A 23,501-nucleotide genomic window follows, 5' to 3' on the forward strand; every position below is an offset into this window, starting at 1 on the left:
CTTACACCCCCATTATCCCAAATTTAACTCTAGATAAGATTACCTGCATTATCATTATCATATAAGCAACTCAATATATATTTCAATATTTTGATCAAATATAGTAATTCATCTGCATAATGTTTGTGATTTTCCCCTTCTGTTCCATTTGATCCCCCCCCCCAAAAAAAAAAAAACAAAGGTGATCTGACTTTCCCTGAAATTAACCTCATTAGGTAACATTAAATAAAAAAGTAACATCAATGTCTGGCTAAGTGACATTCATCAAATTAAACAAACGAATATTTAGCTGACCGAATAACATATTTAATAAACTCTGTACACAACATATAACTTAGCTCTGTACAAAAAGTATAAATATACAACATATAACTTAGCTCTGTACAAAAAGTATAAATATACAACATATAACTTAGCTCTGTACAAAAAGTATATATTTTTGATTATTTCATGTTGAAAATGCATATTCCAGCTGCAAATTAAAAATTTGCAGATATGCATGCATTAAGACAGGATAGAGTATATAAACTTTTGAGCTTCAAACCTGGGTCAGAACCTGTAAAAAAGTTTTACAATTGGTCATGTATTGATAATCATTAACTTAAAGTAAAACTTGATTTAAGCATTTGTAAGAAATAAGTACAGAACTGGTAAAAAAAAACCCAATCAATGGTCGGAGAAGGTATAAATTGACTGTGAGTTTGATCCCACCATGTGGCTGGTGCATTCCACTCCCAACAATCTTATTAGGTATAGAAATAGGAGTTATATGGAGATCTTATCAACCTATTCCTTAATGCCATTAATGGTGACCTATTTTATAAATTGAACTTTTCATGTTTATATACTTACATGAGAACTTTTAGAAAATTTATTTTGTTTTTCTTTGTTGACATATTTGTTTGTTTTTATAGTGATTAAGATTATAACACAATGTTGACTGCTGTACCCCTAATTTTGACATTTTTACCTATCATGTCTGTTTGTTTTGTTCACACATTGTTGTCAATATAATGGAATTTTATGTGACTGTCATACAAGTGAGAGGTTTAGCTAGCTATAAAACTAGGTTTAATCCACCATTTTCTACATAAGGAAATGCCTGTACCAAGTCAGGAATATGACAGTTGTTTTCCATTCGTTTAATCTGTTTGAGCTTTGGATTTTGTCATTTGACAACGGACTTTCCGATTTGAATTTTCCTTGGAGTTCGGTATTTTTGTTATTTTACTTTTTATAACATATAAAATTTGAACACTTGTGTTCTTTAACGCAATGTACCAATTGCAATAACTTACAAATCAAAATTAAAAATCTAGGATAAAAAAATTATAATTCAAATGGAATTATTTAATGAACATGTAATTATAACAGTCTAGTGATTTTCATAAAAGTTCTGTAGACATATATTCCTGAATAATGTATTATCATAATTAAATATTACATAACAAGAAATGATTGTAACAGGATGCTGTTATGAAGTCTCCCAAACGAAGCTCCCATAATTCGTAATTCCCAGGGTCGCCTGACATTGGGCAACGTCCAGTGAAAATTGGTTTGGTCCAGTTAAGTTATATGCATTAGTGATGCATGGGGACAAACTTGTATATCATTCAAATCATCTTGGCATGACAAACCAGAATATATATGGTTTAGGGGTGGGGATCTCAACCATTTACAAGATACTAGAACATTGGGGGTGGGGAGGAACCCCTGGGGACTTGCCCTATACATCATTCAAATGTTCATTACATGACGAACAGGAATATATATGGTTTAGGGGTGGGGATCTCAACCATTTACAAGATATTAGAACATTGGGGGTGGGGGGAACCCCTGGGGACTGAACGTATACGTCATTCAAATGTTCGAGACATGACAAATAGGAATATATATGGTTTAGGGGTGGGGATCTCAACCATTTACAAGATATTAGAACTTTCTCAAATGGCAGGGGGTGGGATGACCCCTGGGGACTAACCCTGTTTATCATTCAAACCATCTTTGCATGACAAACCAGAATATATATGGTTTAAGGGTGGGGATCTTGACCACTTAGAAGATATTAGAACTTTCTTAAATGGCAGGGGGTGGGGTGACCCCTGGGGACTAACCCTGTATTTCATTTGATGTGCTTTATCATGACAAACCAGAATATATATGGTTTAGGGGTGGGGATCTCGACCATTTACAAGATATTAGAACTTTCTCAAATGGCAGGGGGTCGGGATGACCCCTGGGGACTAACCCTGTATATCATTCAAACCATCTTAGCATAACAAACCAAAATATATATGGTTTAGGGGTGGGGATCTTGACCACTTACAAGGTATTAGAACTTTCTTAAATGGCAGGGGGTGGGGGTGACCCCTGGGGACTAACACTGTATTTCATTTGATGTGCTTTATCATGACAAACCGGAATATATATGGTTTAGGGGTGGGGATCTCGACCATTTACAAGATGTTAGAACTTTCTCAAATGGCAGGGGGTAGGGATGACCCCTGGGGACTAACCCTGTATATCATTCAAACCATCTTAGCATAACAAACCAAAATATATATGGTTTAGGGGTGGGGATCTTGACCACTTACAAGGTATTAGAACTTTCTTAAATGGCAGGGGGTGGGGGTGACCCCTGGGGACTAACACTGTATTTCATTTGATGTGCTTTATCATGACAAACCAGAATATATATGGTTTAGGGGTGGGGATCTCGACCATTTACAAGATGTTAGAACTTTCTCAAATGGCAGGGGGTAGGGATGACCCCTGGGGACTAACCCTGTATATCATTCAAACCATCTTAGCATGACAAACCAGAATATATATGGTTTAGGGGTGGGGATCTCGACCATTTACAAGATATTAGAACTTTCTTAAATGGCAGGGGGTGGGGGTGACCCCTGGGGACTAACCCTGTATTTCATTTAAGTGCTTAATCATTTAGAACATTTTCAATTAAAAAGATTGTGTCTATCACAAACGGTTTTCAATTTATAATCATTTGAAAATTTAAAAAAATAAAATCCCATAGGGTTCTACAATAAAACCCTCCTTTCTTTTTGCCCCTCAAAGTACCCCTTTATAAACCCCATTGCACAAACAAAACCCTGATTGCACCACTAGACATGTTAGTCTAACATATTGTTTAACCCTAAGTTAATCTGACAAGCGGTTTTGGAGAACGGGTGCGGACAAGTTCAAAGGAGTAGGTCCGGTAAGGGCCGATTTTGGCCTCAAATTTCAGGTTCATCTGATGAAAGATTTTGGTCACTTTTTAAACACTTAAGTGTGTACTTTAGTCGATTCAATTAGTTTAGGTGACAGATTTGAACTGATTTTATCATTAAAGACGCTCAGATTCAAGCTTAAATATGAAAAATCTATCAAATATGCCACAATATGTCACTTTTCAGATGGTTTTTGTCAAAAATGAAAGTGGCCGCATCCGTGTTCACTCTCAACCTTTATATATGTTATGTATTATCATCAAATACAACTTGCATTTAAATATTAAGAATGAACACAAATGCGGCCACTTCCATTTAAGACGGAAACCGTCTAAAATTTAACTCAAATGCTGAAATTGTGAAGATTTCAGTAATATAGCATGACTTAATGATGCTAGTACCCGATATATATGCAATGTTTTGTCAAAAACTGCCCATATTTATGTAGCAGAAGTATTCTACTTTCCAATAAAGAGCTAAAAGTTTACATTTTAACAATTTTGTAAAACTGCTATATTTTGGGGCCAAAAAGGGGTCTTACTGGACCTACTCCTTTAAAAGCGGCGGAAGAAGAAGAAGAAGAATAATAATAATAAGAACTGAGCCAAAACAATAAGTCTTACCAAACTTCGTTTGGGAGACTTAATAAACTTTTTAATTTCAAAAGTGAATATGGACAATAAATTTTTGAAAATAATTATCAATCTTAATTGCTTGCAATACAGTACTATGATATAAAATCATTTAGAGATTCTGGAATCATTTACATATAAAAAAATTAGAAAAATATGTAAATAAAAAAAAAACAATTGGAGTGAGAATTACATTCACACAGATATCTTCATATCAAAAGCTTTTCTAAAAGGAACTGCTAACATCAAAGTGTTTTATTTCTGTCCAGTAATCATATAATCATGTTTATGTATAATTTTCATCTACATAATCAATTGATTATAACATGCAAAGGGAAATAATCAACAGCAAATTAATTCTTTCTATCAAGCTATTCCAGAATTATCTCCCTTTAAATGATCTTTTATGGTCAAAAAAGAATTTAAAAATTACAAAATCTAAATTGTATTAATTGCATTGAGTATATACATTGTGTCAGATGAACCAGAAAATATTTAAGGAGAAAAATGAACTCCTTTGACATTTCTACTGGACAGAATTCAATTGAATCAGAATACATATTGTAGAAAATTGACTAGTTTAACAGTCCCACTAAATATAATTGAGACAAATGTATAATATACATCAAAATGATGATGAGTTGAACATGAAAATATGAGAAAGAAAATAATTAACTCGCTTGACATCTAGCCTTCAATTGAGTCAGTTCTATCAATTGTACTGATTGGATAAATTGAATTAAAAATATGCGATATAACTGCTTCTTTTGAAATCCAGAATTCATTTAAGATGATATTTCTATAAGTAATTGAAGAAGTTTTAATCAATTCTCATAAGGTATTTTTGTTTTGATTTTGGCTACCAGGGTAAGTCTGTCATGTTGCTAAAAAAGTAAAATGCATCAAAAACCTTCCAAAACATGCCAAAGGGTGAGTGAATTTTGACAAAATGCAAAACCCACCAATAGCCCAGAATAAAGACTGACAGATTTACACGTTTACAAAACAATAGGGTTAGCTCTCTTTAGATGTGAAGACAATCCTGTGATAGTATATGCAGCGTAAATGGAAATAAACAATAGTAACAGTATCAGTAACAGGAGATTCTTCATGCCAAGTTCTTCACTAAATTCATGAAACAGTGTTTTCAAATTGTTCTGAGATACTTCTTCTTTCTTTTTATATTGGTCAAATACTTGTAAAACTGCTTTCGGCACACCTCTTCTTTTAGCCATTTCTTTAGGTGTTGCTCCTATGCAATTTCTGAAAATGAAAATGATACTTCATACATGTAAATTTCAAGCCTCATCTGGATTTACCTTCATCAGGAAAGCTCAAGTCCAAAAATTTAACAGCCAGGGATGTATAAATACTTGACTAAGGTAGCTACCAATTGATTTTTATGGGGGGGGGGGGGGGGGGGGGGGGGGGCTAGGATGAAATTTAAAAAAAATAGGCAGGACAGGAGTTTTGAGTAAAATAAAAATAGGATGAGATTATTTGCAAATAAAAAAGGCAGGATAAAAATTTATGTAAAAAAAAAAAAGTCAGGATAAACTAAAAAAAAAAGGCAGGACCGAATAGAGTAAAAAATAAAAAGGCAGGACCGAAGAGAGGGAAAAATAAAAAGGCAGGACAAAATTTTTCATCCTAGCCCCCCCATAAAAATCAAATGGTAGCTCCCTAACTATATGACCAAAAGACATAAAAGAGTTATAATCAAAATCGTCAACAGTCAACTTTGCCTGAGAGAGTTGGAACCTTAATTTCTAATAGTTTCTGTATTTATCAATGGAAAATTAAGAAATAAATTTTTAGAACAAAAGTTATATATTTTCTAATAGGAAACTTGACCGACTAATCAAAGTTATATATTTTCTAATAGGAAACTTAACCGACTAATCAGGCAAACATTAAATCTATAAATTAATGATGTGTTTAAATGAAGTTCATGTATTGGTAGTGTAATGTTTATCAAATATTTTGCAAATTCAGCATACAATTTTATTCTGGTTTTTGTAATGTACATGTATGTAGAGGTTCAAAAAACATCCTATTATTGACAGTGCATGGAAGCATATGATTATTCAGTTATATTTGTATATCATGTATATGGGACTTTTCATTTGTAATACCAGTACTTCAGAGTCTAGTGCTTTTTAAACTAACTTTTAAGTAGCTTTTGTTACTACAATGATTGACCATTTCGTCCTGAACATGCATGAAATATTTGCCACTGGATTTTAAGCAACCAAAACTCATTCAAACCAATGATTGAGGATATAAAGCGGATTAGGTACTCAAACCTAGTTAAACCCAGCTAGTTAAAGTGTGCCCTTTGTAAAGGACCTTTTCTTGAGTTATATCTTGGTGTTTTGGTCTTTCAAGAATTTTGAACTCAATATGTGTAACCCTGACAAATTTGTTTAGATGCTGAGCAAATCTAAATATTCAAGTTAAAGTGAATAAAAACAAGCCAGAAAATAACTAAGCATTTCATTTAAGAATATATGAATGAACATTATAATCCATTTTAAAGTTAAAATCGTGGTGATGATTGATGAAGTGAATTGGATGAAGAAAAAAACAAAAAGGGAACATCCTATAGGTAAAAGGACCTTTATTCATGACATCCATAAAAAAAAGTTGGGAAAAATGCCCATTTTAGCCTTCTGTTGACAATATTAGCATGAATGAAGGGGATTTCTCTAATTCTTACTCTATTTATCCTTTATTATTTATTGAATATTTTTATTTAATCAACGTGTGTTTCGTGTGATCTCAGTTCTTCATTGGCCAAAATTCAATTATGACGTCAAATTTTCCTGCTTTTCTCTGAAATTCCTATTGTGACGTCATGAAAAAAGGCGACCATGCCTGATGACGTCACATAGAAAGACACATCTTTTTGCAGCACTTTCGAAAAAGAAGGATTAAGATTGTCTGCATATCGTCTAAAAGATTTCGTACAATATATTTATCCACTCTCGACAGTTCAATAATTATTTTTATTTAAAATGCTCAGCGAGCCTCACGTTTTAAATTTGAAAATTTAACTGTCTCCAGTAGATAAAAATCGTATCACACTCGATGCAGTGGTAGAATCTATATTTTTCTTTCTTATTAATTCTATTGTTTCTTTATCTAAACTTTCGTTTTAAAACTGATTTATGAATTTCTATTTAAAGATATATTTATAAAATACATTGTTACAACTACTGTATATCATTCAAATATTATATATTATAACTTAATTCATATACTTGGTGGAAAAATTTACTAACTTTGTAATCATTTTGTCATTTTTCATGTTCTGAGCTTAGACCTTACATAAATTAGCTATACACTAGTTTAACTCCACCACAATGACACATTATGTGCCTGTAACGAGTCAGGCTATCTGGACCATGTGTTGGTTGTCTGCCCGAGTTTGTATTCTTTTTTTTGGAGGAGTCATATGTTATTGGTTTATATGGTCTTTTGTATTGATGGGTATTTTTTGGTTATTCCTGTTATGTTTTTAATAGCAAAAACTCATAGTCATTCCATCAAATGTGTATTCAGTTTTTTTTTAATACTTTTACATGTTTTAGGGTTATTGATTGCTCAATTTTGTACATGTTTACTGAAAAAACTGATGTTTAAGATTTACTTGAATCCCCATATTATTTTCAACTGAATTCAATACTAGTTGACTGACTGATTTTTAAGAATTATTTGAATATGTGTTGTCTATTCTGTATGTTCAATCTGAGCTTGTCTTCATGTTCCATCTTAGCTTGTTCCTTTTATTGCCTATACAGTTTTTGAAATGCAATGGGAAGTTAAAAGGACGACTATGATGATGAACAGCTGTTTAACATCCAGCATCAAATTAAATGCATATTCAAAACAACACCATATTAATGTGATATGAATATGAACCCTGCTTTGTACTAGGCCAACACACTGAGCTGGATTTATAAAGTGCTTAAGTTCACAAGGTAGCAATCTGCAGGAAGAAATGTATGGATCACCATACCCAGACACATTATTCCGACTCCAAGCCGACCAGTCTTTGCTCTTAAGCTTTAATCATTGTACTAATGCAGTTTGTTTAATGGAGAAGTAGAAAATACTAATTCTAAAGTCTTCGGTTTGACCCCTGACCTCCTGCACACGAGGAGAGCAAGCTACAGCGATATTGTGAGTCCAAAAGTACATTTTTAATGTTTTCTGACAATATTTTTTCTTTATACATGATACACATGTTTATACTTTAGTTCAATTACCATGTGCTTTATTAAAAAGGACATATAGACCTCTATTTAATTTTTAACTACTAACAACATGACATGTAATACTGAGCAAAACTGTCTTAATTAATACTGCTTATAGTCACCCATCTTGTTGCTTTTTATGAATGAGTTACAACGTTTGACCCGAAGTCAATCAATGTAAATAATGTCATTAAAAAATTGTTGTGTACTGTGACTTAATAACATAAGCACAGTGACATAGGAAATGTACGGGAAAGTGCATGAATTGAAAGAGGGTGGTAAAGGGTCAATTGCGTGCAACATGATTTTTTTGTTTTTTGATAAAGCGGAAAGGCTTTTGGCGTTCTTCCTTATTGATTTTGGAGCATTCGTGTCTGCAGGATATTTGCATTTTAAAAGTTAAGCCGTAAACTATTTATATCATAAATCTGTATACAAAATTGGGAATATCGAGTAAAACAGAGAGTTAATATAAACAGGAAGACAGTGAATCAGTCAAAAGGTTTACATCAAAGTCTTTATTTTTCGTGCAACATTCATGACAGAAATAATTTCACATTCAACGTGAAATTATGTCTTAATTATTTCACGTTTTTTTCTGTGCAAGCACCCCCTTCACCACCCTCTTGGAAAGTAGTCTTTATACCTGTCATCAACTTTTGATCCATGGTTAATAAGAAGGTCAATTACATCTGCATGACCACACCAATGAAGAGGAGTGTTCCCATTTTTGTCTTTTAAGTGTGCTTTTGCCCCTTGTTCTAGAAGTAGTTCAACAATCTCATATTGACCTCTACATGCTGCATAGTGGAGTAGAGTTCGCCCTTGTTTGTCTCGCTTGTTTAGGTCAAACTTTCTGCTTTCTAACAAATGTGTGGTAAGATCAACGTCTCCATCAAGTACTGCTTCTTGTAAATCATTTCCGATTTCCATCATGTCTAACATGTGATCTATAGATTCCATTCAAATACGATATTAAACATTTTCAAAAATGTCTACAACTTTCTGTTTGCAAAATGAAAGTTGATTGCCGCTTACACACAGTACAATGTTGATGTTAAAATGTAAACAAAGGAATATTTTAACTCTTTTGTGGTTAAAAATATTTTTCGTTAATAACAGCAATATCATAATTGAGTGAAAATTTTTCAAAATATTTTTACCATAACATCTTTAATATTGATTTTTAGAATTATTTCCTCAAAGATATATGCGGCCACTTGTTTTCTTGCATTGACAATAGTGACTGATTCATTCTACGTATCTGTTTGTTCCCACTGTGATTAGGATGGCGACCATTTGATACATGTACCGATTAAGTTACAAGTCATGACTGTAAAATGAATTTACGGAATCTGTTTCAGGATTTCAACCCTAGGTCTGAAATGTATTTTTTGTTACAGTACTTAGTACTATATAAATAATATAGTAGTGTCACTCCCTTTTGTTTTTTTCTAATAATAGATGACTAAAAAAAATACAGGAATTAAAAAATCAATTCACATCAAATACCATTTACTAATAGAAAATGGTTTTAGTGAAAAATGAGGGCGAACAAACCCATGGATAAATGACGAAATCAATGACATCATGCCCTGGACCAGACAAACTTGCCCTAACTTAGTAACTATCATCTTGCCCCACTAATGAAAAGAGTTTAAATCTCGCTGAATTTAGGCCTGCCAATTTGCCACCTTGTTAAAAGAGTTAAATCTTGCTGAATTTAAGCCTAATCCATTTCGCCCCACAATGAATAAAAAGGAGTTAAATCCCTCGAAATTGCCACACTATAATTTTTACCCACTGTATTATGACCCCATTATTGAAAAGAGTCATATTCTGCTGAATATAAAAAACCAAGCTGCCAATCCCCCACTTATTAAAAGGAGCTTTATCCCACTATCATAAAGGCATGTCAACTAGCCCCATTAACAATGCATGATTAACCAAAAGGAGTTAAATCCTGATGTATTCCAACTCACCCCATTCTTTAAAAGGAGTTTAATACTGCTGTAATAAACACATGCCAACTCATCCCAGTGATGAATACTCATTTTTATAAGTGGGGCAAGTTGGCAGGCCTTTATTCATCAGGATTTAACTCCTTTTCACAAGTGGGGTGAGTTTGTAGTCCTAAATTCATCTGGATATGAATATTTTTCATAAGTTGGATGAATTGGCTGGCCTAAATTCACAGGGATTTAAAGCCTTTTCATAAGTGGGGCAAGTTGGAAGGCCTAAATTCAGATGTATTTAACTCACTTTCAGTAGTGGGGTTATTTGGCAGGCCTTAATTCAGCTGGATTCAACTCCTTTTCAGTAGTTGTTAGAAAAAGTAGGGAGGCAAGTGGAGCAATTTGGCAGTGGGGTGAGTTGTCTTAGTTGTGTTCATACATGTGTATATGCAACATTTCAGCCCTTTTCAACTTAAGAAAAGAGTATCTAGTCTGACAAGATTTTTTTTAACTAAAGGAAGGACTAGTCTTACTTTTTAGATACATGTAGTTGTAACTGGTTTATCATCTTATAATAGTAGTTAAAAGTTTGCAAAACCAATGATACACTTCTAGTAATAATTCAATAACAAATAATATTTAAAAATAGGCATAAAATACCAAGGGGATATTCAAAGCTCATAAGTGGAAAAGACCGGTAGGTCTTTTCACCATCGAACACCACCGCACACCGCCGAACACCACCGAACACCCCAAAAATTTATATTTTTGAACTCTTATTGTTATAAATGTGACCTAAATATAATATTTAAGTTATTAATTCAACAAATAATAAGGTTAAGAGAACAAATATCTACATCGAACAGAAAAGGAGAGTCTATAACACTACAACTCTGCAAACCACCACTGGACACCTCAAATAATTTTTTTTCTTCATTTTTTTTCTTCTTTTTTAAATAGTTGTACCAATAACAAGAAAAGAGACATGAACAAATGTTAAATATTTCGGGTAACTAATATCCTTCATCAGTAATTGATGTCAAATGATTCTTATACACACACAATGTAATCCGGAAAATAGTGATGAATCCGGAGACGTTTTACTTTATATGGATTATATTGATAATCGACTTTAACAGAAAAATGATGCATATAAACATCTAAAAAATTGTTAAATTAGACGTAATTTTATTGATTTTACCGTTTTATTGTATAAAATCACTGACTTTATCAGTGGTTGATGTTCTTTTGGGTGTTTGGCGGTGTTCGGTGGTGTGCGGTGGTGTTCGGTGGTGAAAAGACCCACCCGGAAAAGACACCACCAGTACCATGGCAAAAAACAAAAGGGGACAATAAGCATGATAAGTACAAATAAGTCAACAAAACACCACAAAGAAACCTTAACACTGAGCAACAGTAACCAAACCTAAAACTTAAATTTAGAATTATCTGCTGTCCACAAATTGAAAGTTAAAGAAAATGCATAAAAATTATAAGAATTATCGAATAATACCAGACAGGTCAACGGACCACAACAACCACCAACACTGACTCCTGTGAGATGCACAAACAAATGCAAACAATTAACAGACAATACCTGGTCCAGACAGCCTGACTTGGTATGCATGTAGGCACAAAATTTGGTTGAGTTAAACCAAGGATTTGTATAGTAGTCTTACTATACAAATCCTTGGTTAAACAAGTGATATACAATGTATGCGTGTGTGCCCAATCTAAATGGTTTTTTCTTGAAATTCATACACACAATAAAAAACTAAAAAACTTCACAGTCAGCTATAATAACGATATCCGCTGACTTAAATAAACTAGATGGCATGTTTATTTATAGTCTAAGATAAAACTTCCTTTTTCTTTATTTTTCAGTAAATTTTTGGTGTTTTCCTGCCTGCTGTTATTTTCATTCTTGTTTGCTCTAAGATTAGACAATACAATCGAATGGAGTTATTGGGTGATATTTTTACCAATATGGATCTGGAAGATTGTTGTAATGGCTGGTGCAGGTGTTGGCAGTTACATTTGGTGGAAAAATCCACAATACAGGTGATACAAATATTTTACAAAACTTTGTACACACATGTTGATTTAAAAACAAATGGAATGAAAAGAAATTAGATTTTAACAAATCTATTACAGTAAATTCAGAAATTTTTGTATGCTGCATTTATTTTTTGATTGATGAGCAATGGACAAGAATGGCAGATTAATTAGGGAGCTACCATTTGATTTTTATGGGGGGGGGGGGGGGGGGGCTAGGATGAAATTTGAAAAAAAAGGCAGGACAGGAGTTTTGAGTTAAAAAAAGAGGCAGGATGAGCAACTTTGCAAAAAAAAAAAGGATAAACTAATAAAAAAAGGCAAGACCAAATAGAGTGAAAAATAAAAAGGCAGGACAGAGATTAGAACTAAAAAAAAATGCAGGACAACATTTTTCATCCTAGCCCCCCCCCCCTGAAAATCAAAAAGTAGCTCCCTTATTTAAATTTCAATATGAAAGAAAATAGAAAACAGGATTTTCAAAAAACTTTCACACAAATCAGTACAAGAACATGAATCAGAATGAAAAAAATCCCTAGTTATTGACACAATAATACATTTAATTGTACATGCATGATGTTGTCAAATTTGAGATGTATTGTTTATGCTAAAATGCAGGGAGTTAATTTCATATTTTGTAAGCAGTAAGCAACAGAAAAAAAATGAAGATGTCATTTATTTATTGTTTATATGCAATTGTGACTCAAAATGAAAGTGACATCTATTATAAGTATAAAACATTATATCTGTGTGATATAATGCTGAAATGTTTTATTTGGTAAGAATTAATGATTGAATGATTGTGGTTGTTTTTAGTAGTTTTAACATATTTTATTGTCCAAAAAAATGACAAAAAAGATCAGACACAAGTTTTTCATCTTATAAAATCTTCTCTGTTATGCAAAATTACAAATATTACATAACTGAACAAAATCAAATACATGTGAATCATATTATACATAATATTAATATTATATATGTGGTTTGTTGATATGTTTATTGTAGAAATGATGGCAAATAAATGATTGAGTATAAAAATATATTTATCATTTTTTTTTATATTGGAGGCAACTACTATGTTCAACATAATCCCATACTAGATATTTATTTTCCCTGATGTATAGAACCTTCTCTGTGGTTTCTTGGTAGCATGTTTGCCTTTGTTGGGGGAGGTCTAGCTTGGGTTCTAAACATGGCGGGGTCAAAGTTCAAACCAAAGACTGTAAAATTGGTATTTGCTGGTTTTCCGCTAAGCATGCTGCATTAAGGAGTAAAAACAAAGACTGGTCAGATTAGAGTCAGTACAATGTGTCTTGGTCATGAGACATGTCTTCCAGCAGACTGTTACCCTGTGATCTAGCACATTAAAAATATGACTCAGTGTTTCGGTCTAGTACAAAGCAAGGTTCATATTCATATCACACTATTATGTTCTCGTCCTGAATATGCATTTAATTTTCCACTGGACGTTAAAAAGTCCTCCACCGTTCCATCCATCTATCCAAGATGTATGCTAATAGTATATTTCCAGTTGAATAAAATTGAGAATGGAAACGGGGAATGAGTCAAAGAGACAACAACCTGACTAAAGAGTAGAAAACAGCCCAAGGCCATCAATGGGTCTTCAACACAGCTAGAAAATCTAGTACCCGGAGGCGGGCTTCCACTGGCCCCTAAACAATAATGTTTACAAATTCAGCGAAAATGGATGTCACACTAAGCTCCGAAACATTTAGGCTATATGTTGCTAATTTTATATTTCAGATTGGAAGGCAATGGTTATGTCCAGTATAAAGCTATGGTGATATGTACAGGACTGCACCTGCTATTGCTGATGTTCGAAATTTTAGCCTGTGATAATTTAGAGACTGAACACCATTCCTGGATACTTGTTTTTATACCTTTAATGTTTATGTCAGTTGTATCTATTGGTATTTGTGTATGGGCTGTAAAAAATGAACGCTCTTTTGAGGTAGGTTGTCTAACATGTCTGTTTGCAATTGCATGTGGGGTCTACAAGATATAAACACTCTTTTGAAGTTGCTGTAGGTAGCTAGAGGTAGATTGATAGGTTTTAATGTAGAAGGTAAAAAATAATCTCTTTAAGGCTTTTCTGAAAGTTTTACTGAAATTCAGATAACTTTTTTATGCCCTTGCAAGGATTTAAATCAAAAGAACACAAAGAATTTTGATTTTCTGAAACTGAATGCAGAACTGAAAAAAAAATATGAACAGAATTTCATGAAGGTTGAAATGAGGAAAACATTACAAAATTCGGTTGACTATTTTTGAGTTAGATATTGTGTCATACATTTTTTACACAGATGAATTTTTGAAACCAAGATATTTCTTTTTCAGATGGAGCTGTTTTGTTCTGTAAATATTCTACAATTTATATTTCTGTCTCTAAGATTAGATAAAGTCATCCAGTGGAGCTGGGTGGTAAGTCTTATTTTGAACCAAGCTTTAGTAGAGTTCGAATTTTGAATATGTAATCAAATTAACTTTAAGGAAGTTGATAAATAGCTAGTAAATAAAAATTTAAAGATATACAAATATAATATGATTGCAGAGAGACAACTCTTCACCATAGACCAAATGAGGTTAAAGTTAACAACAATAGGCCACTGTACGGCCTTTAACAATGAGTAAAATCCATACCACATAACAAGCTATAAAAGGCCTCAACATATCAAATGGTAAATAATTCAAACGAGAAAACTAACAGCCTAATTTATAACAAAACAAAGAAAAAACTAATATGACAGAAATGAAGCAATGACAAGTAAACACATTTAATTAGATATTGTTAATCCACCAAATTTCAAAGTAACTCATTTTTGTGGCATATTTTTCTCTCATATATTTATTCTATATAAAAAGAATTTCTGAAAACTAACTTCCATCCTTTCAAATTAAGTTGCAGTGTCCTAATTAAAATCATCTGAAACAGTAATGTCTAAAACATAGACGTTTACGTAATGCAACAGTTATGTCTAAAACTCTGGAGTTTATAAAATGCAATAGTAACGTCTAAAACAACATTATTTCTACATTTGTCCATTCACTAAAATTTATGCTTTATCGGATATTTTCACTTTTGTAAGTGGTTCAATAGTGTTCACACAAATACTAGATGAAGATGACTTTGAATTCACAGTAGTTAGAGCCCCCCCAAAATATAATTGATTCATGCTTTCTGGCCGAAGAAATATCAGGTAGGTAGTTAAGTAAATTAATTTTATTTTTTTGTTAATACATGTATTTGACATAGTCTACATAGGGAAATGTTCAAAACTTTAAGGGCGTTTAAACACAAATTGACTGGACTTTGACATTGCTTAATCAAAAATGTCTACTTAATGTGTGAAGGTATAGGCATGAACATTTAGGATAGGAACAGATACAGGAAACAGACCTGAATTTTTTTTCACATATGACATAGCTTGAAAGAAACACATTAATACTAGTATTATTTCTGTCTTATGTACTTTTGTACTTTTGTATGTTTTCTCTTGTATAGATTGTTTTCATTCCAATTTGGATTTTGATGTGTACAGCCATGATAGGAGTATTATATGCTATTATTCTAGCCATAATATTAATCAAATCGCCAGACATTATTCCACAACAAAGACGTGGAAATATTTCATCTGCCATAGGTTATTCATTAATGGTAGTACCATTACTTGTTTTTGAGGTAAGACTAGAGAAATATTGAATTTTATTATTCATTTAAAAATAAAAAGATGTGGTATGATTGCCAATGAGACAATTCTTCACCAGAGACCAACTGATGTAGAAGGTTTGCACCTTCAACAATGAGTAAAACTCATACACCATAGCAAGCTATAAGAGGCCCTGAAATGATAAATGTTTAACAATTCAAACAAGAAAACTAACAGCATGATTTATGTCCAAAACAATAAACAAAAAACAAATATGGTAAATAGCAATAAAGGACAACCACTGAATTACAGGCTCCTGACTTCTGACGAGACAGGCAAGTACAGAATGTGGCGGGGTTGGAAATGTTTGCTGGCGACACCCTCCTCCCCCTAAACCTGGGACAGTGGTGTAACAGCAGAAAAAACTATAAGAATCAGTGGAATGCTTAACTCATCAGATTGATAAAAAGCACATAAAAAAAACCTAAAAAAAACACAAAAGACACTAAGTATGTTCAAGTCAAGTAGGGATATTTTGCATGGCTTCATAACTATTTAAAGTGTACATTTTTAACCATTACACCATTTTTATGCCCCCCGCCGTAGCGGAGGGGGCATTAAGTTTTACCATTGTCTGTCTGTATGTACGTCCCAAAGTTGGTTTCTGTTCTCTAACTTTAGTTTGTCTCAACCAATTGTTATGAAACTTACACACAATGCTTATTACCACAAAACACAGATCAAGTTTGAATTTTGGTGGCGTCACTTTAACCATACTAGAGTTATGCCCCTTTAAAAATGGAAAAATTGCTGAATTTTTCCTTTCTGTTCTTTAACTTTAGTTTGCCTCAACCAAATGTTATGAAACTTATACACAATGCTTATTACCACAAAATACAGATCAAGTGTGAATTTTGATGGTGTCACTTTAACCGTTCTAGAGTTATGCCCTTTACAAATGGAAAAATTGCTGAATTTTTTGTTTCCGTTCTCTAATTTAAGTTAGCCTCAACCAAATGTTATGAAACTTATACACAATGCTTATTACCACAAAACACGGATCAAGTTTTAATTTTGGTGGAGTCACTTTAACCGTTCTAGAGTTTTGCACCTTAACAAATGGAAAAATTGCTGAATTTTTTGTTTCCGTTCTCTAACTTAAGTTAGCGACTTAGCCTCAACCAAATGTTATGAAACTTATACATAATGCTTATTATCATAAAATACAGATTAAGTTTGAATTTTGGTGGTGTCACTTTTACTGTTCTAGAGTTATGCCCCTTTACAAATTGAAAAATTGCTGAATTTTTCTCATTTTCGTTTCTGTTCTCTTACTTAAGTTTGTCTCAAATAAATTTTATGAAACTTACACACAATGCTTATTACCACAAAACTCAGATCAAGTACAAATTTGGGCAGCGTCACTTTTACCGTTCTTCAGGTATGTCCCTTTATAACTTTATATGATATGCAAGCGGGGGCATCATCTGTGTCCCATGGACACATGCCCCATTTATTTTATTATAGTTCATGTATTCAACATTAAAAAGTCTAAAAATCAAAGATATTTTGAAATATATTTGATTTCAGAGCCAATTTGGCACAAAATCTTTCCTTCTCCTTTATCTTGAATGAATGTTTACACTATTATTGAAAGTGCAATGTTTTTCTCTTTCCAGGTACTATTAGCCAATCGTTTAGATGGTGACAATCATTTTAAATACACTGCCATTACAGTGCCATTGTTTATTTCTCTCATAACTTTGATCTGTCTCTCATTTGGTGCTAAGGGAGGTAACCAATGTAAGTATTATTGATATTGATACGACGCAATTGAAAAATAACACTTTATAAATTTCGTAGTTCAGAAGTGCTTTTATACCCCCGCTTTAAAAAAGTGGGGTATACTATTTTACCTCTGTCTGTCCATCCGTCAGTCCATCCATCCGTCCTTCCGTCCTATGAATATTTTTCGTCGCATCTTTCTCAGGAACTACACTACAAGGATTTCTGAAATTTGGTTTCAGGGTTTATATAAGTCAGCTATACCGTGTGATGCGTTTTCAGATTCATCACTCAACAACTTCCTGTTTACCGAACACTTGTATCATTTTACACATGATAGCCAAGTTGAAAATTTTCGTCACATTTTTCTCAGGAACTACAATACAAGGATTTCTGAAATTTGGTATATATAAGTCAGCTATACCTTGTGATGCGTTTTCAGATTCATCACTCAACAACTTCCTGTTTACCGAAATATTTGGGCGGGGGGTATCATCAGTGAGCAGTAGCTCGCAGTTTCACTTGTCTGGATTCACCATCATCAGGAAAGCTCTAACCCAAACATTTGAAAGCAAGGGATGTATGAATACGTACAAACGCTAGGAGCCACAAGGGACATGAAAAAAATAGCCAAGTTCATCTCTATTTATCAAAGGATAATCTTTAGAATAGTTGTTACTAACCAGGTCAGTGCAGAAGCACTGTAGTATAAAAATAAGGAGGTGTGATATGATTGCCAATGATACAATTATCCACCAAAGTTCAAATGAAGTGGATGTAAGCAATTATAGGCAACCGTACGACCTTCAACAAAGTGAAAAACCCATACCAGATATATGTATATATTTCTACTGATTTGTACAAGATAAAACTTTGATCATAATAATAATCAAAATTGACAACAACACTTCAACTGGTCTGCAATTTTATTTACTATGGTCTACATGTTTCACCTGCCGGCAGGCGAAACATCAGAACAATTCACATACAGAAATGATTTGCTGAAATACCCACACTGGTATCTTGAATTTGACGTCACAATGTGTGTTGTCAAGGTGATCATAATAGTTTCAGATAATTTATTTAACTCTTAAACATGTTAAACATTTGTTTCAGAAAATTTATAAATGACATCACTTGCATTTGAAGTTTTAATTAGAATTACAAAATTCTTTCTTAAATGCTGGAAAATTGAGGCAGCTTACCAAGAAAACATGATTTATTGAATGACACAATGTTTAAACAGCTTACATGAACAATTTGTTTCCTGACATTGACTGGTCCTTGATAACTGGAAATTAAATTTTGGTGGTTCTGAAAGTTTTAAGTGGATTTTAGTTTTAATTATTTATTCAGTGTCTGTTAATTTGTTTTGTTTATTAAGGCAGAGCATTTTTGTTGACTAAATTATAAATGAATAGACTTGAGGAATTGATGAAATTAGCAGCCAACAATATACATTTCTTGAGCTCCTCATATTTGTCAGTAATCTATATAGTAACTTTTATGTATACTTTCAGGGTGGTTTGGAATCAGGAAAGACTTCTGTCAATTTCTATTAGGTATCTGTCCATTACTACAAGAGTATGGAAATATTTCATATACAATTCACAAAGACAATAGTTTCACTGTGGAATCACGGCCACCACCAGACAAGGCTGAAAGAATACCACATAAAAAATCCATACATGACGAACAACCCAAACCAATAGTACCTGTGATATCTATTGAAACACCAGACTGAAACTCAATCATTTCATTTATATTTTTTATACGACCGCAAAAAAATTTTGCGGCCGTATATTGGTATGACGTTGGCGTCGTCGTTGTCCAAAGACACATTGGTTTTCGCACTCTTACTTTAGTTTAAGTGAATGGATCTCTATGAAATTTTACCATAAGGTTCAATACCACAAAAGGAAGGTTGGGATTGATTTTGGAGATTATGGTACCAACAGTTAAGGAATTAGGGGCCAAAAAGGGGTCAAAAATAAGCTTTTTTGTAACTTCCAGACATAACTTGTGTGTTAGTGTATTGATCTCTCTGACATTGTACCACAAGGTTCCATATCATAAAGGGAATGCTGGGATTGATTTTGGGGGTAATTGCCTCAAAATTTTAGGAATAAGGGGTCAAAAAAGGGGCAAAACACAAGCATTTTCTAGTTTCATGACAATAACTTGTTTGTAAGTGTATGGATCTTTCTGAAATTGTACTACAAGGTTCCATATCACAAAGGGAAAGCTGGAATTGAGTTTGGGGGTAATTGCAAAAAACGTTTAGGAAAAAGGCGCCAAAAAGGGGCCAAAAATAAGCATTTTTCTAGTTTCCAGACAATAACTTGTGTTCAAGTGTATAGATCTCTCTGAAATTGTACTGCAAGGTACCATACCACTAAGGGAAGACTGGGATTGATTTTGGGGGTAATTGCCTCAAAATTTTAGGAATTAGGGGCCAAAAAGGGCAAAAAACAAGCATTTTTCTAGTTTCAGGACAATAACTTGTGTGTAAGTGTATGGATCTTTATGAAATTGTACTACAAGGTTCCATATCACAAAGGGAAAGCTGGGTTTGAGTTTGGGGGTAATTGCCCATAACGTTTAGGAATTTGGGGGCCAAAAAGGGGCCAAAAAACAAGCATTTTTCTAGTTTCCAGACAATAACTTGTGTTCAAGTGTATGGATCTCTTTGAAATTGTACTGCAAGGTACCATACCATAAAGGGAAGGCTGTTATTGAGTTTTGGGGTGATGAATCATAAGGGGGTTCAAAAAATTGGGGGGGGGGGATTTTTTTTTCCTTTTTTTTTCTTTAAAATTTTCCATTTTAAATTGGTTATTTCTGATTTATATATAAAAGCAAAAAATAATGATATGGTTTGAATAGGTAAATTAAAATTTTCTTAGACCACATTCATTCTGTGTCAGAAACCTATGCTGTGTCAAATATTTAAGCATAATCCAAATTCAGAGCTGTATCAAGCTTGAATGTTGTGTCCATACTTGCCCCAACTGTTCAGGGTTCGACCTCTGTGGACGTATCAAGCTGCGCCCCAGCGGAGCATTTTATTCTTGTCTGCTATGTAAATTATGGAAGGCTAGTCATAGATATTGCTTTTCCCTTTTTTACCGGTGTCTTTAAAGTCCATCATATGTTCTGTGATTTAGTAGTGTAGAGTGAGATTGGAAATGCAAGTAGGCATGTCATCGTATAGTTATCCTTTATCATCACCACATCTGTTATATGCAGCTAACAATGCCTTAAAATATCATTTAAATGCCTCTGCTCTTTGGTCGGGTTATTGTCTCTTTGACACATTCCCCATTTCCATTCTCAATTTTATCTCATTTACTTTCCATAAGTACAGGCAAGACATATTTCTGTGTCCACAGTGTATGTTTAAAGAAATACAGGGTTATAAAATTGATAAAGGAATTCCTTTTATCATTCAGCAACCTATAGTTGGGGATACTCTTTTTCATGTTTCCCCCTTTCTAGCATATTTTGTGCCAATTTATTTCCACGATTTTCATCATTTGTTTGTGTATTTATGTATAAAAAGATCCATGTATGACAAAGTCGTGACGATTTATATTCGGTTTATCTATCTACTCGCAAAAGTTGCATAAAATTAATTGCTTGCCAAAATTAGCTGGTTTACATTACGAGTTACATAAGAGTTTGTGATGAAATAAGAAAATTGGAAACACTTGAAATAGCAACTTTCTTAAATCATGAAAAATTCATACAAAATAAAATAAATGAATCCACAGTAAATGTGAGTATCTTTGTTATCATTTTGTTAAGGTCAGTCATTTGTTTTTTCTTTTAAAGTTTTATGGACAAAGGGAAATAACTCAACTAACAATATTGCCTGGATATGTTTCTTGCATAAAAATATGCAATATGTAACTCATTGACTTCAATTGCCAACTGAATAGAAACTTCCACTCTTTCATTCAGTACCCTTAGCAAAAGCTATGTCTTGTCTTGTAGTTGTGTGCAGTGACATTTGAGTACATCAATCTTACTAGCTTTGTTTTGTACAAAATTCAGAAAAATTCTGGTTGGGTTGCCTTTCAACTTCTGTTTGGGGAAAAAAAACAAAGTTTAATGTTAAGTTGTATGACTTTCATAGATCTGTCATCTTTAAAGTGAAATAATGAGAAAAAATAAAAAATACAGTGTTTGTGAAAGTTTCATGTGTAGCTCATTAAGATTAGCATATAAATGGGATGCTAGAATATAAAGAATAGAGAATGGTCAAATAAATAAAGAATGTAGAAGAATAATCTAATAAGTTAAAGAATAAAGACATGAGGGACCCCCATCCAGAACCCCATAGATTAGGGTTTGAAAAAAACAGAATTTTCACAAAACCCAGATAGTTACTTTATGAATTTTTAAAGATTTAACAATATATGTATTTATTGCTTTGTGTTAAGTTCAAACTGACAAGTTTATCTAAAACTGTCTGAATATGTGATTTTTCCTGTGGTCTTAGAAAAAAAGGGAATAATTTTCTCCATGTGCTGGAAAAATCATAATTGCATAAAAGAATTTTCCAAAGCTTTTTTTCAAAAGAATCCTTAAACAATTATCCAGAATAAAACTTCTGAATATTACAAGTTTTTTTTTTATTGCAGATCAACTATGATTTAAATGTGACAAATGGTTGAATTTATATGGATATTTATAGTATGAATAAAATTTTTGATATAGCATTGTTGTTGTTCTAACATACACAATTTTTCAGTCTGTTTAAAGTATAAAGCAAAATAACAAAAATACCAAACTCCAAGGAAAATTCAAATCGGAAAGTCCCTTATCAAATGGCAAAATCAAAAGCTCAAACACATCAAATGAATGGAAAACAACTGTCATATTCCTGACTTGGTACAGGCATTTCCCTATGTAGAAAATGGTTGATAAAACCGGGTTTTAAAGCTAGCTAAACTTCTCACTTGTATGACAGTTGCATAAAATTCCATTATATTGACAACGATGCGTGAACAAAACAAACAAACATAATAGGTAAAAATGTCAAAAATAGGGGTACAGCAGTCAACATTGTGTTATAATCTTAATCACTATAAAAACAAACAAATATGTTAACAAAGAAAACTAAATAGCATATAGAAAAAGCACATAAGCAAAAATGAAAGACAAGAATACAAAAAAATGACCACAGCACAACAACACATTGGCAGGATGCATAAGTACCGAGCCACGCCAAAAGGATATTACCAAAAATTTACTAAACAGTAAAGGTTAATAATTTACAAAGACATATAAAAGAACACTAACACTTAATTAAGATGATAAACAACGTCAGTACCTAGAATCTATACTTCAAGACCATCATTAATTATTTGTGAAGTTGATACGGAATATATATCAACAGGGTCTCTTCCGATGAACTTTTTTAGAAAAAGGGCGAGACTTTCTTTGACAACCCTGGTTCATCAACTTTCTGCTCGGACACGGGTGACATTTTATAAAGTCTGGCGAACAGCTGCAAGCTCTTGAATACCAAATGAGATTGGAAATGTATATCCCATATGCAGGTGAAGTTGATATATTGCTACTAAAGTGGGGAAGTATTTGAGCTTTTTGCCTCATTTAGAGTAAAATTGCAGAATGGAGTCATAGGGATACCAACCTCATGTGGTTAACTAGTTGCACAAAGCTTAAGGTCAAATTATATAAAATGTGTCATTTCAGGGTTTTTTTCTTCACCAAATTTTGCATACAACTGCGTTATGCTAAACATGAACTGAAAATTGAAGAAAAAAATAATGCATTTATATCTTTTATTTTCTGAAATATTGTTGAGTAAATTCTTTCAAAATAGATGTTTAACTGTATAGAAAGTACATAGATTTGGTGAAAACCATTCTTAAAATTGTCTTAA

The 23,501-nt window shown here is 32.9% G+C and overlaps 1 protein-coding gene and 1 long non-coding RNA gene across 3 annotated transcripts; one reads left to right on the plus strand and one right to left on the minus strand.

Moving 5' to 3' along the window:
- Nucleotides 1-284: 284 nt before the first annotated feature.
- LOC127720096 (uncharacterized) lies at nt 285-9,184 on the minus strand. Its single transcript, XR_007990614.1, has 2 exons — nt 8,771-9,184; nt 285-5,128 (listed from the first exon to the last, which is right to left on the minus strand). It is a non-coding gene; the product is annotated as an uncharacterized LOC127720096 (long non-coding RNA).
- Nucleotides 9,185-9,339: 155 nt separating this feature from the next.
- LOC127720081 (transmembrane protein 185A-like) lies at nt 9,340-22,309 on the plus strand. 2 transcript variants are annotated; one of them, XM_052226488.1, is made up of 7 exons: nt 9,340-9,502; nt 11,964-12,140; nt 13,899-14,106; nt 14,493-14,576; nt 15,658-15,834; nt 17,482-17,605; nt 19,108-22,309. In XM_052226488.1, exons 1-7 carry the CDS (start codon nt 9,465-9,467, stop codon nt 19,329-19,331), a joined length of 1,032 nt encoding a protein of 343 aa, XP_052082448.1. In that variant the 5' UTR covers nt 9,340-9,464; the 3' UTR covers nt 19,332-22,309. The 2 variants fall into 2 exon arrangements, with proteins under 2 accessions (XP_052082448.1, XP_052082449.1); XM_052226489.1 differs by lacking the exon at nt 9,340-9,502 and adding an exon at nt 10,218-10,492.
- The last annotated feature ends 1,192 nt before the right edge of the window (nt 22,310-23,501 follow it).

This window comes from Mytilus californianus, unplaced genomic scaffold (assembly GCF_021869535.1).
Source record: "Mytilus californianus isolate M0D057914Y unplaced genomic scaffold, xbMytCali1.0.p SCAF_11, whole genome shotgun sequence".
Classification (NCBI taxonomy): Eukaryota; Metazoa; Mollusca; class Bivalvia; order Mytilida; family Mytilidae; genus Mytilus; species Mytilus californianus.